This window comes from Micrasema longulum, unplaced genomic scaffold, assembly GCF_059751315.1.
Source record: "Micrasema longulum isolate JH-2025_06_02 unplaced genomic scaffold, ASM5975131v1 h1tg000774l, whole genome shotgun sequence".
Classification (NCBI taxonomy): domain Eukaryota; kingdom Metazoa; phylum Arthropoda; class Insecta; order Trichoptera; family Brachycentridae; genus Micrasema; species Micrasema longulum.
The window spans coordinates 225,777-244,570 of record NW_028277968.1 but is presented as its reverse complement, the minus strand read 5'-3'; the positions used below and the strand labels follow the sequence as shown (position 1 = coordinate 244,570).

Genomic DNA, 18,794 nt, shown 5'->3' with positions numbered 1-18,794 from the left:
TCAGATCACCGGCTAAAATTATTCTTTCATTCGGTTTTTTCCTCGCACATACTTCCCTTACATTTTCCCAGAACTCACGCTTCACATCTTCACCAGCCGAATCGACTGGGGCATATCCGATAATTAACATAATGCTCGTTATTCTGTAACACATTTCACAAAAAACATATCATCGTTATATACATACATATAAGTATCTATGATCGTTTCCCGCACAATATATTCTATATGGATTTGAGCAATATAGGAGATAATTGAAAAATAAACTGTGTTAAAAATTAGAGACAAAGTTTTTAGAAGAAGAAAGGTAGAATTTAATTTGTATTTTTATTCAAATTGACTATTTATTCCTGAATTTTGTATATAGGATTTATTGTGCCCCGTTTATTGCACATAGGATAATGTGTGTACGAACTATTTAAACACATAAAGTTTATATTTGAAGCACTAGCTTTGTGGTTATTCATTATAATAAAATAAATAAAACAACTTTATTTTTTACCACTAATTTTTATTTTTCACCGACAAAGCAAACAAGCTTCTTTGTCAAGGTTTACGTAACTAATGAATTGATTCCTTTTTATTTTATTTCTATCAAAATAATGAAATCAAATTACCACCCGTGTAAGAAAAAACCACTTGATTTATTGGGTCCACGTGTAGTATTTAGTGAACATGATAGAAATAAAATAAAAAGGAATCAATTCATTAGTTACGTAAACATTGACAAAGAAGCTTGTTTGCTTTGTCGGTGAAAAATAAAAATTAGTGGTAAAAAACAAAGTTGTTTTATTTATTTTATTATTTAAACATAGTCTAGCACTATAGTGGAACTTATTGATACAACCTGATACGATACTATTAATTATGAAATAAATAAAAAATATTGTTATTACTTTAAAAATAATATTAGAAAAAATATATAAAATAAAATGGTTATATGTGTAGCAAAAAAATAATAATACTATACGGAAATTTTAATTGACTAAGCTAATAGACTAAGCAATTATTTAGGAAAAGGGTAATAAGATGATGGGTGCAGATTCCACCTTCGCTCTACTTCAAGCAACCGATATATTATTCGCATGCTGATTACATGAGACTCGTGTGGTAAAAGCTTGGGTAAATCACCTTTACAACGTAAAACGCATCATAGTCTATGGTTTTTTTTCCAAGATTTCCAAGAATCCTCAATTTTTAATTTAACTACTCAAAGGTCCAAAAAAAAAAGTTGGAATTCCTGTGGTTACAGATTTGCAACATATAAGGTATAATACTTCAGAAAACATACAATATAAAATTGACTACACAAGAGAGTGGCAAGATTTACCTTGACAATGAAAAATTATGCAATTTTCAATACCATTGTCTCTTTACCATAGACATTTTCCATTGACTGAGTCCAAATTCCAACACTTCATGAGCTCAAAGTAATAATTGACTTGGGAACAATATCCTTCTTACAAAAATATAAAAATAAAATTCAAGAATAATTGTATTACAACTTAATCACACTATAATCCGTCAACTAAAAAAATAATAAGAATCCTAAATTGTGTTTTGATTTAATCAATGGTAATATATTATTCACATGGTAGGTAGCTGTGAAATGGATGATGTTCGAGGATGTAAATGGGAACTGTAAATGACAGTTTTTGGCTCCTGGAGATGCATATGTTATACAAAGTCAAAAGATGCCGAGCTATGTGGAGCGATGATGGTATAGCGACTTGACTAGAACTGGTCTTGCATCTCTGTGGGAAATCTTGCCAATCACCAGAATAATCCAGTTTATACTGAATAATTCCTAATGGAAAGAACTGGATACATCTCATATCCGTCACAACTGGGTTTCCTCCTCTTTCTTGGACGCCAAGGTGGCAAATTTGCGGGTAAGTCATAATAATCCCGGAAAAAATCTAAATAGTTATTTTTTATAATATATGGCTGTTACTGACGAGTCATTTGCATTTGTGAGATACAATCGCTACGTATATACAAGGGAGGCTTATAATGTTCTAATATGGAATGAACACTATTCGTTTCCATCATCGTATGTCCTCTTCACGTCTTTTTGACATTTTGTGCCAAATTCTGCAAATGAATCACAATGCAAGTAGTGAATTCGTTAGCCGCGACTCGTCCGTCTGCTTTAAGCTTTGCAAATCCATGGTAATTATAATGGTATCATCATTCGCTACTTCTTTTGCAGAGTTTATAGTGACACAATAACTAATTATGCCTAAAAACGTCACATAGGACATATTGTGTAGAAAACGACGATATATAATGTATGATTATATAATATGACTGTGCAACATATTAAATGCAAAAACAAATACATAATCGCAATGACATACAATTTTTTTTAATTACATGCATACATATTATCGTGAAGTTAGATTGTATGATTGTATTGCTAGGTAATTATCGCTTCAAACCAGTACATACTCATATATGATATAACCACTAACTACATATAGTGATAATTGGCTGTGATGAATTGTTAGAGAAAAATAAAATCACAGAAAAAATACATACACTACACTACATACAGTGATAATTGGCTGTGATGAATTGTTAGAGAAAAATAAAATCACAGAAAAAATACACCAATTACTTACAGCAAAAGAAACAAGTGAAGATCATTTTGTAACTAAGATAAACATTAAAATTAAGCTCTCTTTAGGGTTCTTTTTAAAAGTAAAAAAATATGGAAAGTTTGTGGGTGCAAAATAATTATTTTCCCCTTTGATTGAAACACAATTTTTTAAAGATTGCAGTTTTTTTTTCGCCAAAGAAGCATCCATAAATATATAATAATAAAATTAGGCATTATTAAAACCCAAGTGCCTTTCGGTCAATTGACTCGGGTCGGAGTTAGGAATATAATCAAATAATATAATATGAAGTGCGCCATCTTTTTAATAGACTGTAGAATTTATAATTAGATTAAAGACATAACGAATGCGAGAAACAGTTGAAGACCTTAGCCACAGCCACATCCTGGAGTTGGAGGGGCACCAGGTGAACCGGATGGTCCGAATCCCCGGAAGTTACTTGGAGGGCGAGGAGGTCTGGAAAAAACAAATTAAACATATTTTTTAATCCCTATCACTCTAAGGATTGATTTATGGTGTATGGTTAATAGTGAATAATTTTGTAATATAGATGTAGCCTGTCACTGCTAACGCTACGCACACAAGATAAGATTTTACACATAATAGATTAGAAGAAAGCCTCATTGAGTGTCTGTTAGTAAGGCATCCACAGGAGGAGATTTGTGTGTCTGGCATTTTTATAGTTGTTACAAAAGACAAACACGGGATATTTTGGGTAAGTATATCTTACATCAAAAAATAGACTTAATAATAATGAAAGAAAATAATATGGAAACATAAAGAATTGAAGAAATTAGCAGATAGCTTCAGCTTATTTCTTCGTAGAAATATGTGTACTGTATACAAATTCGTAAAATCCAGTAAAGTTGCTGTTATTTCCTCCTTAAGTAAGCTTGCGGCTTACAGATATTTTTTGAAGAATGTCCATTTGCAAAATAGTATTTTGAACATGATTTCCTAACACCTATTTTTCCGAGGCTGCGTTCTTACACCGTTCCCTTTTTATAATACTTATGGACTTCATCCTAAGGAAGTCAATTCCACTAGATCGAGAAATATCCATCTCCCCCTTACAAAAACTCTGCGACCTAGAGTATGCCGATGATGCCGATATAACAATTCAGTCGGGGGTCTTCAGGTCTCTGTAGATAAGCTAAATAGGTACTCATGCATTGGTTTAAAAATCAATATTGCAAAAACTCATGTTCTGTGTAACACCTCGTGCCTTGATGCTCGAAATCCCCTGACTCTGTCAAACCAAATCATCAAAAGGGTCGAAAGTTTCAAATACCTGGAATATATATATGTTACAGAAAATGGCAGATCAAAAAGAACTGGAAGTGCGGCTAGGAGTAGCAGACGCCATATTCAACAGTAAGAAGGCTGTCTGGAGATCGCATATTTACTCAGTGGAAACCAAATGCTGACTATGTGAATCGTGGCACCTCAGTAGGGCCCAAAATGTGAATAGGTGTCTGAGAAAAATCTTGGGTGTACGGTGGTTTGACTTTGTGAGGAGTGCAGTTATAAGAGAACGGACGCAGCAAACTTTGGTGACAACTGTCATAAAGCGGAGGGGATACGATTGGCTGGGCCACAGTAAATGGCCATATTTATTACATATATTTATTTTTCCCCATTCAACAGTATTAAGGCTGTCTGGAGGTTGGATGTTTATTGAGTGAAAACCAAAACAGCAAAATTCCGAGTTTCGAGAATAGATGTCTAAGAAGAATCTTGAGAGTGCGATGGTTTGACTTGGTTAGGAATGAAGTTATAAGAGAACGATAGGAACAAACGCTGGTGCCTCCTGAGAACTTTAACCACGCTTGCCTACTTTACAATGCATCGGGTTCTCGACGTCCTGGACTGGTAACCTGACCTGGTCGCTGACTGTTCGTCGGCAGTTCGTGTCAGAACTACAGGATGCAAACCTAACTTGGGAGAATGCATGGAAGACATAACATGACACAGGACATGTGGCGCTCAATGTGGCCAATTTATTAGCATTATTCATTTCTAGGAGTCAGCACAGAGCGTTGTGTTGAAAATAATATCTAATGAATATCATCGTAGTATTTTTTAAATAAACTTTTGTACAAAAGTGTTGTTTTTAAATAGTGTAGAATATAGCTACATATATTGGGTGGGTAATCATAACTAACAAACTGCAACAGAGATGGAGAAAATTTTAGAGAAGGGAATGTGGAAGTCTAGGCATTTACAGGGCTTATAACCTTTTGTTGGCCAGTTTAAGTGGCCAATTTACACACTGTGCAACATTCACCATTTTGCCTATGTTTGAACATCCTATTACTTTAATTCGTCCATCTGTTGATTATAGTAAAGATATTCATTGGAGAGAATTATTTCACATACTAGGATACGCCTGAACACAATTTTAAATTATTTAAATTTCTTAGACCAGTTGATTTTTTAATAACAATATTTTGAGTCTGTCCAAATGTTGATAGACAAAAGACTGGAATTCACCCCCTAGGGTGTCATTAAGATTAACAAATTACAACAGAGATGGAAAACATTATATTGTGTGAGTGTGTGATTTATAAATACAAAAACACAAATAATCTTTTTTATTATACAACTAGCTGAACCCGGCCACAATTTGCTGAAGCTTTGTCTGATATTAATTATCAGGGGAGTAAATAAAAATAGTCTAGTAAGTATGCATTTACCGAGAAAACACATTGCTTAATTGAATTTCTTTATTTGCGTTGCTGTGCCTATGCTGTAGAATATGAGGAAAGAAAGTAACTTTGGCTAAAATTGATAAAATGGAAGCACTGCGTAGAATTGTCATTCAGTACTTATTAACTAATAAGTACTGAATATTAACTAATAAGTAGAATTGTCATTCAGTACTTATTAACTAATAAGTACTGAATATTAACTAATAAGTAGAATTGTCATTCAGCTTTCAACCAGTGAACACATTGAACATTGAGCTATCTTAATTCATTCAACTAATGGCTTACCCATTAATAATAGTCTAGCCGTTCTATTGAGTGGCTGGTTTAGTGATTTGGCGGCGACATAGACTTAAGTACTCAACGGTATGTTTTTAACTTAATCTAAAAATCATAAAACTCTATAAATAATCTTACCCTGAGCCGGGTGGGCGGTAATCTGTCGAGTATCGGCTATCATGTCTACTCAAGCTTGGGTTCATCAAGGTACGGATGCTGCAATAATACATAAATACTTTACACATTGGATGGATAATTTACACATTTGATGGATTTAGGAATCACATTTACTTCCTACTGAATCTTCAAAAAAAAAAATTTATATATTTGTTTTTTTTACTAACTAACTAACTAACTAACCATCACGCCATTTCCCCGGAGGGGTAGGCAGAGAGGATAGAACGCCACACCACTCTGTCCTGGCACACTTCCTTTGCTTCCTTCACATTCATACATCTTCTCATGCACGCACGTCGATTATTCCGACTTTTCACATGACCACTTTCAAGAATTTGTTGTACTTGATCATGCCATGTCTTTCTCGGCCTTCCTCGACTTCTACAACCAGACACATTCGCATCATAAATCTTTTTAGCCGTTCTTTCATTTATTTTATTTATTTATTTATTAGTTTATACACACAATGTTACAAAATGGCACAAAAAACACTCTGGCAAATTCTGCTAGTACTAGGAGTAGGCTCAGTATATGAAGGGTCGGCAAGCCAGAAATATTAATACGCCTAATGTTGCAATCGGTTCCTATATGGGCAAATGCCTGTTCTAAGAAACCGATTTGCTGCGGCAAATATGGTTTACGAATATTTTTCCTATAAATAAAAAACAATATTGAAGAAATAAAAAAAAAAAACAAAAGAGAAGAAAAGAGAAGAAAAAAAAAGTTTAGTTTACATTAAATGTAAAAATACAATTAAATACATAAATATAAAGCATACATACTTCGTACATACATATACACATACATACATATATACACACATATACATACATATATATACACACATATTGCGAAAATACAATAAATTTATATATGATTCAATGGGATAGCATAATATTTAGATGACTATCTTCAATAAATTCTCCGATTCCTTACTTCCAATGTCTGTCAACCAAATTTTTAAATTTCTCTTCAAAACTGATGGTTTATCAGATTTCCAAAATGACGGTATCAGGTTGTATAGTTTAGGTCCGTTATATAGAAATGATTTTTGGAATACCGCTGTACGTGCTATTGGAATCACCAAATCGTTTCTTACTGTACTCCTGGTTGAGTGCGCGTGACTCACAGTCACCTGAGTGCTCCTATTTTTGTGGATGTCAAGTATTACTTTCGTTATGTAGATTTGCCTTAAGCCAATGACGTCTAAGGATTTGAAAAGGCCTTCACTCGGATGATTGTACGGTTTTCGCAATATTATCCTCAATATTGATTTATGTACCTTAACCAAGGGATCAAGAATAGTCTTGGCAGCTCCTCCCCAACAAATACAACCGTAGGCCAAAACAGAGTTGCACAAACCATAGTATATACTTTTAATATCTACAATGGATAATATGTTACGCAGTGTTATAAAGATAAAGATTAGTTTCCTAACTCTACCTACTAAATAGTTAATATGTTTTCTCCAGTTAAGGTGTGCGTCAATAAAGATTCCTAAATATTTGATGTCTTGTACACATTCTAGATGGTAGCAATTACAGCTGGTGAGCGTGTTACAATTTGTATTATGAATTTTTATCCTTAATTCTATTCTTGGTAGGCCTTTTATATTTGGGCTGAACTTTACGTATTTTGTTTTCTTTGAGTTTAGTGTCAGCAAATTATCTTTGAGCCAGTTTTTAAGAATATTCATTCCTGTTTCGGCCTTAACATGTGTTTCCTCCCAATTATCACCTTCAAATACAAGAACTGTATTGTCTGCAAAGGTGATTATACGAGCGTTAATATTTAAATTACACAATTCGTTTATATATATATATATATAATAAACAGCAAAGGTCCTAGCGTACTACCCTGTGGTACCCCAAAATTTATTTCTAAAGCAGTACTGCTGCATTCTCCAATTTTAACCCTCTGTAATCTGTTGGAAATGAAACTGTGTAACCAATTTAGAGGTCTACCTGTGATCCCAATGTTTTCAACTCTTTTTAAAAGAATTTTGTGCGATATGGTGTCAAACGCTTTTGCCAAATCAAGAAAAATTGCAAGTGTTTTCTTACCATTATTAATGTTGTTTACTAATGCTCCGGTTAATTTTTTTATTGCGTCATCCGTGCTTTTACCTGGTCTAAATCCAAATTGGTTGTCACTAAGTAAGTTTTTACTCTCTACATAATCGCTAAGTCTATTTATGAATGCTTTCTCCAATACTTTTGAATATGCACTTACCAACGATATTGGTCTGTAATTTTCTATATTCTGTTGATCACCCGATTTAAAGATTGGTTGCACTATTGATTGTTTAAGTTGTGTTGGAAAAATTCCTGATGAGAAACTTAGATTGAAAATGTGCGACAGAGGTTTGGCAATGAAATTTTTAAATTGTTTTAACATAAGAGTATTAACAACGTCAGGACCCTTGGAATACGTTTTTTTTAGACTAGTGATAATTTTAATGATTTCTTGTTCTGATATTTTATTTAGTTGAAACGATGGCATTATGTTCTTGACATTAATAGATGATGCTAGATTACATTTATTCAGTTTGGATTCACATAATATAGCTTCAGATAATTTAGAGCCTACTGTAGTAAAATATTCATTGGCAATATGGGCTATTATTTGGGGATCATTAGTATTTGTAGAGTCTGGCAAAATTATAGATGTAATTTCAGGCCCCTTTTTTGATTTAGTTTTTGTAATTTCTCGAATTGTTTCCCAGATTTTACCCGGAGAATTATTGTTACTCAGGAGATTTTTATAATATATCTCCTTTGCTCTTCTAATAACATATTTACACACATTTCTGTATTTTAAATAATATTTTTGTTTACTTCCATTAAGTGGATCTTTTTTTGCTATTTTATGTAAGTGATTTCTCTTATGAATTGATTTTACAATACTATCCGTAATCCAAGGAGTAAGATGAAATTTTTTGTGTGCCACCGACTTACTGAAAGTATTTTTATCAACGTAATGTTCAATTTTTTTTACAAAAATATTCATCGCTTTGTCAGTGTCAGTTTGTTGAAGTATGTCCTCCCACAACTCGGATTCGAGGTCCCTTGAAAGATTTGAATAGTTTATTGAATTTGTAAATTTATTAACTTTCTTTTTTGGCGTGTTTATTCGGATACTAATACCGGTGGTGTAATGATCAGTTATAGTGTTCTGTATAATAAATGTAAGAGAATTGTACACGTTACGAGTATTGATATGGTCAAGGCAAGATTCAGAGGTACCTTGCACTCTTGTCGGTGCGTCTATGTTACATATGAAATTGTGTTCAGCCATAACGCACAAGTAGTCTTCACACTGCCTGTGCCTTTGGCCCAGCGTATTAATATTAATGTCCCCTATGATGATACTCCGCATGGCCCCACTGCACTGCCGGAGGAGGAGATGCAAAGACTCCAAGAATGTGTCAATATTACTATAAGATGGAGACCTATATATCGCAAATATGCATATATCATCTTCAATCACAATTTTTAAACAATTACCTTGTTCCATGCATATTTCTCTCACATCAGCGCGCATGCTATCCCTAACGTATACTACGACTCCACTATTTTGATTTAAATAATTTTGTGAATGATATTCCATATAACCTAAAACCTGCTTGGATATATATGCTTCGTGCAATCTACACTCAGAAAAAATAAGAATGTCGAATATAACCCTTGATTTAACAATATCCAAGAACGTCAAAAAATCATCCAGATTTTCCATGGTACGTATATTTTGATGAATTATGTTTAACTTTGTCGATCCCCATTGATACGATAACGCTTCATTTAAGGTTTCAAGAACAATATTTTTACTATAAGGTACTGTTTCATCCTGTTCCTCGTAAAAAGTGTTAACCATTTTGAGTAGAACCAATAATAGTGTATGAAAATACAAGTATTCCCAGTAGACCATATCTACTGGTATGATAAAAAAAATATTAGTACACTGACTTTGATGTTGTACCTCAAAATTTTCGTAATTAAATAATTATAGCGGAAAGGCGAATTTGTTATCGTGCGTATGGGTTTATGTTTGTTGTAATACTTTTGTTGTAGTATGGAATCGTAATTAAACATTTCCATCAAAAACAAGAATAAAGATAAGTAAATAATAATTAAAATTAGAATAAACGATGTATGAAGATCGAGGGATGTTTTAACAAAGAGTCACAATTGATTAATAATATTCTCAGAATCTACTAGTATAGGACGTGAATTTTCATCTTTTTTTATAAAAATCAAGCCGTCTTTAGTCCAAACATACCTATAGCTGCGCTCTCTAGCCGCCAGTCGAGCCAGGTACCACAGTCGTTTAGCGCGAACTGTTAAATGTTCGGACACATAGATCGGTGATTTTACGCCCGCCAAACCAATCATTGCTGTATTGAGCCTATCCCCAGCACATTCACATAAGTTATTATACTTTTTCAAGTCCATCAGAAATTTAGATTTTTCAAAATTATTAAAAAGTTTAACCACCACAGTCCTCGGGGAAGCGTTCCTCTGACTGATGCTGGTCTTTTTAGGAGTTATTCTGTATGCAGCCTCGACATCCTTCATATCCAGGCTTGATTTAGTTACTTTACAGATATTGGATACAATGTTTTTAAGCTCTTGTCCCGTTTCATCCGTCAACTCCGGAATGCCTCGGAACTCGAGATAGTTTTGGTTCTTTTTTCTTTCTTCGTATTCGATTTTGCGTTCCAGTTCGGCAATCCTATCTTCATTTTTCTTGTTATTGTCTCGGATGTTCTGGAGACTATCAGGAAATCCTTCAATCAGCTGCATACTGTTCTTTATCTTATCCACCTCCGGCTTGATTTTTTGGATATTGTCAACCGATTTTTTCAGTAGTTCGATCTCGCTGTGCAAACCGGTGAACATTTTGTCATATATGTCATTAATATCATCAATGTTTTTCTTCAATATATTCAAAATATCATTTCTAAATTCATTAAATTGTCGGTCGATGATTTTGTGAAGTGAGGCATCCTTTTTACATTCGGTGCATTTTAAAGTGTTGCGCCGCTCCTGGCCCAATCTTCTGTAGGTCGCCTCGCTCGTTCCGCCGCATGCAAAATGGAAGGTCACTTTGCACGAAGTGCACTTAAATGACTTGTCGGCCGTCGCCACCTCACTACACTTGCCGCATATCGGATTCATATTAGTTGAATTCGTGTGGGTAATCCGTCAAATTGATCACTGAATAAATTAAAAGTTTTGTTTTTACACTTCAGACACTATCAAAAGAAATATTATGTCTTATATGAGAAACAAGTTATGTTTAATTATGCGCACTTTCAATTTAATGATTTATTATACAAAACTCGACTAATTATTAATATTTTTGTCGGGAGCACTGAAATTGCCGCGCTTATACGAGTACGTAAACTCTTGTTCTGGTGTCTTCATCATTCATTCGCTCCACATGACCGAACCATCGCAAAAGACCTTTCTTAATTTTGTCGATAATGCTTAACTCAGCCTTGCATTCTGCTCTAATTTCGACATTAGGGCACCTATCATACATTGTTTTTCCGCACATTCGCCTGAGGGATCGCATTTCAACAGCATTCAGTCTACTTTCGTCCCTTTTTTTCCAACTCCATGCTTCGCTTCTATACATTAGGGTTGGTACCAGAACTCCATTATGAACTGCTAATTTAGCCTCTTGCGATAAACACTTGTTTGCTACGACAGACTTTAAGGCACCATTAACTCTGTTACCGGCACTAACCCTCCTTTCAATATCCTTGTCCATATTTCCATCTCTAGTAAAAATACTACCCAGATATACAAATTCTTCGACCTGTTTCAAACTATCTCCATTTACTACAATCTTACATTCAGTCATAGTTACATTTCTTTCAAAGACCATGACGTTCGACTTTTGCACATTCATTAGCAAATCACTCTCCTTGCACACTTCGTAAACCTTTGTAACCAAGGATTGCAGTTCCTCTTCGCTGTCAGCTAGGAGGACTGCGTCATCGGCGTACAGAAGGCAACTGACAGTTAGATTACTCATTTTCGCTCCCACATCCATACTTTTCAATTCTTTCATACATTTATCCATGTATATGTTGAATAACCTCGGTGACATTACACATCCCTGTTTGACTCCTTTAGGGATGTCAAACCAGGAAGTTAATGACCCATTTACCCTTACACACGCTACACTATCTTTGTACAAAGAAGCAATAGCGCGGACAAGGTTGTCACTCACTCCATACTCCGATAGACACATCCATAATTTTTTCCTATCAACTCGATCAAATGCTTTTTGCAAATCAACAAAAGCGCAAAAAAGCTTCTGGTTTATGACGCAATTTCTAGCTCAAGATTATATCCCTCTTATCAATCAATGTCCGCTTCCTAGGTGGAGCATATGGTATCCTCTCTGTTTGGAGCCGACTCCCGTGTGTCAACCCAATGTTCCACCAAATGCTTTCGATGTCCATCCAAGTCAGGTCCGTGTCCCGTAGTTCAGACGTGAACTGCCGATGAACTGTCAGCCGTGGAAGTTAAGGACTGCGAGAGCCTGGTATTTGAGATATTCAGAAGGCATCCGTGATATATAGCCCAATCAGCCGTATCGCCTCCGCTTGATGACAGTTGTCACCGAAGTTTGCTGCGTATGTTGTCTTATTTCCACACTCCCAGTATTCTTCAAAGGCACCTATTCTCAACACTCAATAGTTCGCTGTGAGATGACTCCATTAGCTTTGGTGATTCGATATGGATGTAGAGGAGAATAGACGCTAGTTAATATCAACTAAATATGGTGGTTTTCAGAAAGGTGGAAGAACCAATTTAATTATACAAAATGATCAGTTTTATTCCGATAAATAACTAGAGATTACTATTCAACTGTGATGTTATGATTTAAGTTTTAGCTCCAGTTTATAATAATCACTTGTGAAATACCAATAATCTGACCCCATAAAAAATAATTAAAATTACTTACAACATATAGAAGAAATTTATTATACCCCAAAACCATTTGGTTATGGTTGAAATAGTAAACGGCTGGCGATCACATACGACACCGTCTGAAAAGTAATAATTATCATTATTTATTAATTATAATAATGCGGAAGTCCGATTAAACATTTTTATTGAATGTTGTGAAGTGAGAGATAACATACCGGAGTTAACGTAAACCATCCTGCAAATTCAAATTACAATGAGCGTTTATTAGACGTTTATTTGTTTTTTTTTTGTTTCTAAAATGCAAAGGATGATGATTTGCGATATTATATCAGATAGAAACTTATAATAACTGCATTAAATAAAAACTGGGACACGTCAGACGTCAAAAGTGACATTAATATGTAGCAATTAGCAATCTAATATCTTTTGTTTTATCTTTGCCTAAATGCCACAGAGAAAATTAAATTCAAGAACGTTCTCGCTGGAAAAATCATAGACAATAGCGTCAAGCATAAACTAACAGTTTTTTTTTTTTGTATTACATCCTTAGAGTATAGATAAGATTACATAATATTAGTTTTGGAAAAGTTTTTCTAAAACGAAAAATATGAAATATGTTTTCTTAGAGTTCATTTAATTTTTCTGCCTAGAAACATACCTAGAGCCTATTAGCCTACATGCATTGGGGCAACTTATAAACCTGGGCACATCGATACATGACAGCAAAAATTTTATTGTCTTTGAATTTCATAGAGTTTTAACCATCGAAAAAAAAGAAGATTGGAAATTAGATCAACTGCGAGCTAAAATTAGATGTGTATTATTTTCATAAATTGTCTATTACCGAAAATTTCTTCTTCTTTCTTCTTACAGAAAAATACATCCGAAAAATATGCATTTTTATTTTTTGTAATTAAAAAATATAAAGTAAATTAGAAGAACTATAAAATATACATGAACAATAATATTAAGGAAAATACAAAAATAACATTTAATACTTTAAAAATGTATTATTAAGTGTTACAAATATATTTTATAAACGGGATAGCGATTAAAAATAATTGGAAAAAAATTGAGATTAATACATAAACATATTAATATTAAAATAATTTATAAACATAATAAAATTATAAGTATACATATACAAAAATAAGAATTATATATGTACAAAAATTGTATTATAACTAGGCGGCTACCTACACTGATATATTTCGAAACACCACGCATCTCGGCTTCGCCATGAATTTCTTATAAAACAATTTCGTCACGTGACAAAGTCGCCCCTGAGTAGCGCCTGCTAACGTCACTTAGCAAAAACATCCTCGTTTTTATTACAATATTTCGGCTACGCCATGAATTTCTTTACGTCACAAAGTCGCCCCTGAGTAGCGCCTGCTAACGTCACTTAACAAAAACATCCTAGTTTTTATTACAATATTTCGGCTACGCCATGAATTTCTTAACGTCACAAAGTCGCCCCTGAGTAGCGCCTGCTAACGCCACTTAACACAAACATCCTCGTTTTTATTACAATATTTCGGCTACGTCATGAATTTCTTATAAATAAATTTAGTTAGGTCATAAAGTCATTTCCTGAGAAGCAGCTTCTGACATAAATCAACAAAAATATCTTAATTTTTATTGTGCTTTTTCTGATGCGTAACAAATAAATAAAAAAATACAGCGCTCCATATTCTAACCCAACCTGTTCAAATAGTTCTTAAATAAAACCTTTTGAATAAAATAATTAAATAGGTTATAAATCGTCGATTTCATCTTATCTTTGAAACGTATTTAAAAATAAATACATAATATAATATATCAATAAATAGTAAAGTATGAAAATACTGAACATGGTTTTATTATTGAATAACTATGCACAACTTATGGTCATAATTAAATTTTTTGGCTATTGGAAATGTTAACTAGTGTTGTAGTGGTCAAACTGACATTTGGAAAACAAAGTGACCAACATATAAATATTTAATTCTATGGTGACCAATCACACTTATGTACGAATTTCAAAAGTGATAATTTTATTTAACAAACCAAATAACGGATTCTATTCAATTGGAACCGTAAAATATGGTTATGATTATTAAAAATATTTTTTCGGCACTGTACACATTTTGGAAATCATTTTAGATTAAATATCACGGTAAATAATTATTTTGTTCTAAAAATATATGATTAGATACGTTTTTAATTACGATCTAGAAATTAAACGTCAATATTTTCCCCTTTGAAAAATTGTAATCGACCCGTGACAAAATACAAATAAAAACAAAATATCGTTAATAGTAATTAAACCTAGATGTGCTAAAGATCCGAATGGCGAAATCATATTATTTATTATTATTAGAATCATTGACATGACATGTATTTCAACCATAGCTACATTCACATTGCTTTATTTCTGAATAAGATGCATGCGAGTTCAACTGTTATGTTTTTCTATGGTTGTTATATTTTCTTATACCTACTGCCATCTGTCATGTATCAAAGTGCCCACGCTTATAAGTAACGCCCATGCATTTTGTAAATACTTAATTTCAAAAAATTCGATATTCCATAAAATAAATTTTTTCCAAAAAACAATATTTCATGAACGAAAGAAAATAACTTGTTTTATATTTACCTATTACGTACGCCATAAATTTAAGAAAATTGCATATCAATTCTCACCAAAGGAATTCGCTAATTTTATTAGCCTCTTATTTTACCAAAATTTCAACTATTTTTTATTACCTTTCTAATTATGTAAAAATCTTTACTTTAATATATAAAACACTGGAGTTCACTTTTTGCCGTTTTGCAGTAAAAAAATGAAAAGTTAACGCAATAAGCTTTTTTATACGGGATTTAATTCATTAATGTACACTTCCGTCATAATTTTATTTTTTTAAGTTTAAATGAAAATCTGAAGTCAGATATGCTATTTTAATTTGCACTTTGTTTGCTGAAGTCACTCCGTATATGATAACTTTAACGGCCCAGAATAGACACAGAATAGGGACTTCGGTGTGTGTATGCCAGGTACTGCTCCCCACAATAAAGACTACTATTTGTCATTTTTGAGGGTTGTTATTGTCAAGCACATTGAATAGAAATTATAGTAGGGCCAATCTAATAGGTCACATTTGACATTTGTCGGTTTTAGCTTCATAGTGAGGTGACTTGCTTAAAAACATTGATGAAAAGTGAATGAATCGATTCGGACTTCAAACATAATATATGTTAATTTAATTCAGTTACTATGAAAAAGTACTTATATGTACTGTTATTTTATTTTAAAAATCACAATTCGAATCCCTGTCCTATTATTATTTTCGATTGTAATCCCGTAATGCCTTAGATCTCTCTTTTTGTTCAATTGGTTTAGCCTTTTCTTTTTCATGGTAGGTTTTATCGGATTCACATGGTAGTGACCATTTTCCGATATTAATATCTTCATCAGATGTTTTTGCAGCATTTGCCAATAATTCAAGACCAAAATACAAATTAAATTCACCAAAAGCTAACCCAATAGCATTTAAAACGCTTTTTGAAGTGGCAGCTTCCAAATTTCCCCAGGTTATCCCTGAAAATTGTAAAACTTCTTGGGTAAACATGCTCAAATTTTTCCATGAAACAGCTAAAAAATTTATTCCTTTTTCTAAAAATATTAATAGTCACCTTTCGTCCCTCTCATGGTGGGACTTTGAATGTACTGAAGCAATTTCGAAAAGAAATGCAGAAATGCTTGCAAATCTTATTGTTAACATATGACTTTGGAAAACTTTTTAAAACTTGAACAGGTTCAGACTTAGACCAGACGGCTGTTAAAGAGTAAAAAAAGATATGGATGGTCTGAATTTTGTGAACGACTTTCCTCTTTAAGCACTTTAAAATCTGTATGGACCATGATACGAAAATTTAGAGGTTCTTATAATCCTTAAATTGAGCGTGTGCTGTTGGGCGACTTCCTTTATAAATTGGCTCCTTCTTACTGTCCCAATATTGAAGAAATTATTTGTTCTCCCGTTCCTTATTCCTATGCTCCGCTTAACGCTCCCTTTTCTTCCGCTGAACTGGAAAAGGTTTTCCTAAATTTAAATAACTCTGCTCCCGGTCCTGATGACATTTCCAATTCCCTTATAAAATGTTCAAATACTGTATTTCGTAATTTTCTTTAAAATATTTATAGTCAAATTTTCGATTCAGGTTATATTCCAGACTCCTGGAAAGTGCAGTATCTTATTCCCATTTTGAAAGTTGGCAAAAACCCTCTTATTGTCTCCTCATATAGACCTATTGGATTATCTTCCTGTTTTCAAAAAATTCTTGAACATCTAGTTAAAAATCGGCTTGATTGGTTCGTTGAAAGCAATAAGATTCTTTCAAATTTTGAATTTGGATTCAGGAGAGGTAAGGAAACGTGAGACAACTTTTCTGTTTTTGTAACAGACATCCAAATCGCTTTTAGTAAAAAAGAAATTCTAATAGCTTTCTTTCTGGACATCAAAGGATCATATGATAACGTCAAAATTCCGCTTCTCATTAAAATCTCTCTTCTCTGAATCCTCGAAAATTGTTAATTTTGTAAATAATCTCTTTCTTAGTAAAACTGTTGATATTTTGGTCATCGGCCACACAGTGGGATCTAGATCCATTTGGAAAAGGCTTCCTCAAGGTAGTCCCCTTAGAATCTTCTTTTTAATATTTATGCTTATGATATTTTTCATTGTCCTAATCATTCTTAATTTTTTACAATTCGCAGATGATTTCAATATTTATATTTCTGGTAAAGAACTTCCTTTTCTGTTGAACCAAATGAAATTGAAATCGCTTGAACTCTTTGATTTCTGTATTACCAAAAGCAAACTTATTTTGGCCCCTGATAAATATAAAATTATGGTCTTCACAAGAAAAAGAAATTTATCACTCCCTCTCAATCTTTTGATTAAAAACTTTTGCATTGGATTTACCAACGAAATTAAATTTTTGGGCATTTATTTCGATTCTAAATTAGCTTGGCATACTCACATTCAGCATATTATTTCGAAATGTTTGGAAGAGTGGAAAAAGATGTTGAAAGAAGAGTGAATGCGGGCAACAAAATGAACGGAGCACTAAGCACAGTAATTTCTAACAAAAATATGTCAATCGAAGCTAAACTGGCAGTGCACAACGGAGTTTTAGTCCCAACACTTATGTATGGGAGTGAAACTTGGAACTGGCAGAGGAAGGATGAAAGCCGAGTGAACGCGGTTGAAATGCGATCTCTTAGACGAATGTGTGGGAAATCAATGTATGATAGGGTTACGAATGATGAAATCAGGTGAGAGTGTAAATCTGAGACAAGTATAATTGATAAGATTAAGAAAGGGTCCCTGAGATAGTTTGGTCACGTAGAACGAATGGACGACGAGAGAATGGTAAAACAAGTACATATGGCAAAAATGAACGGCAACGTAAGACGAGGATGACCAAGGAAGACATGGCATGATCAGATAAACCAAAATCTTAAGTCTGGTCATGTCATGACATAACCGAAGGGCATGTATGACAAGATGTATGAATGTGGAAGAGGCTAGGATTGTACGCCAGGATAAACGTGTGTGGCGGTCCATTCTCTCTGCCTACCCCTACGGGGAAATGGCGTGATGGTAGTAGTAGTAGTAGTAGTAATAAAAACTTCAATATTTTAAAGTCCACAGCTGGCGTTTCGTGTGAATCTTCCCCCAAGACCTTTAAACTCCTTTACAATGCTCTTATTAGATCCCGTTTGGATTATGCATCATTCTTGCTCGAACCACTAACAAAAATCTGTCTTCTAAACTCGATAAAATTCAATTCAAATCACTTCGTCTTATTTCTGGCTGCATGAAATCTACTCCAACTAATATCTTACAGCTTGAAAATGTTGACCCCCCCCCCCCTTTACATTAAAAAACAACAACAAACGCATCCGTTTTCAAAACCATCCTGTTCTGTCTAAAGTCCAATATCTTCATTCCATTTGCAATAATTCTCCTCTTTGGCGTAACAAATATCACCCTGCTTTGTTGATTAGTCACGAG

The 18,794-nt window shown here is 33.6% G+C and overlaps 1 protein-coding gene across 1 annotated transcript; it reads right to left on the bottom strand.

Moving 5' to 3' along the window:
* Positions 1–2,907: 2,907 nt before the first annotated feature.
* LOC148279059 (selenoprotein K-like) lies at positions 2,908–13,156 on the bottom strand. The gene is made up of 4 exons (XM_088230506.1): positions 12,948–13,156; positions 12,767–12,851; positions 5,747–5,824; positions 2,908–3,077 (listed from the first exon to the last, which is right to left on the bottom strand). The coding sequence occupies exons 1-4, from the start codon at positions 12,964–12,966 to the stop codon at positions 2,990–2,992; spliced, it is 270 nt and encodes an 89-aa protein (XP_088086632.1). The 5' UTR covers positions 12,967–13,156; the 3' UTR covers positions 2,908–2,989.
* Positions 13,157–18,794: the final 5,638 nt, after the last annotated feature.

Bases quoted from the DNA above. Each gene is read 5' to 3' on its own strand.
- LOC148279059 (XM_088230506.1), bottom strand. The intron at 5,825-12,766 runs GTAAGTAATTTT...GTATTATTGCAG, and splicing joins ATAAATTTCTTCTATATGTT to CATCCGTACCTTGATGAACC. The intron at 3,078-5,746 runs GTAAGATTATTT...TGTTTTTTCCAG, and splicing joins TACCGCCCACCCGGCTCAGG to ACCTCCTCGCCCTCCAAGTA.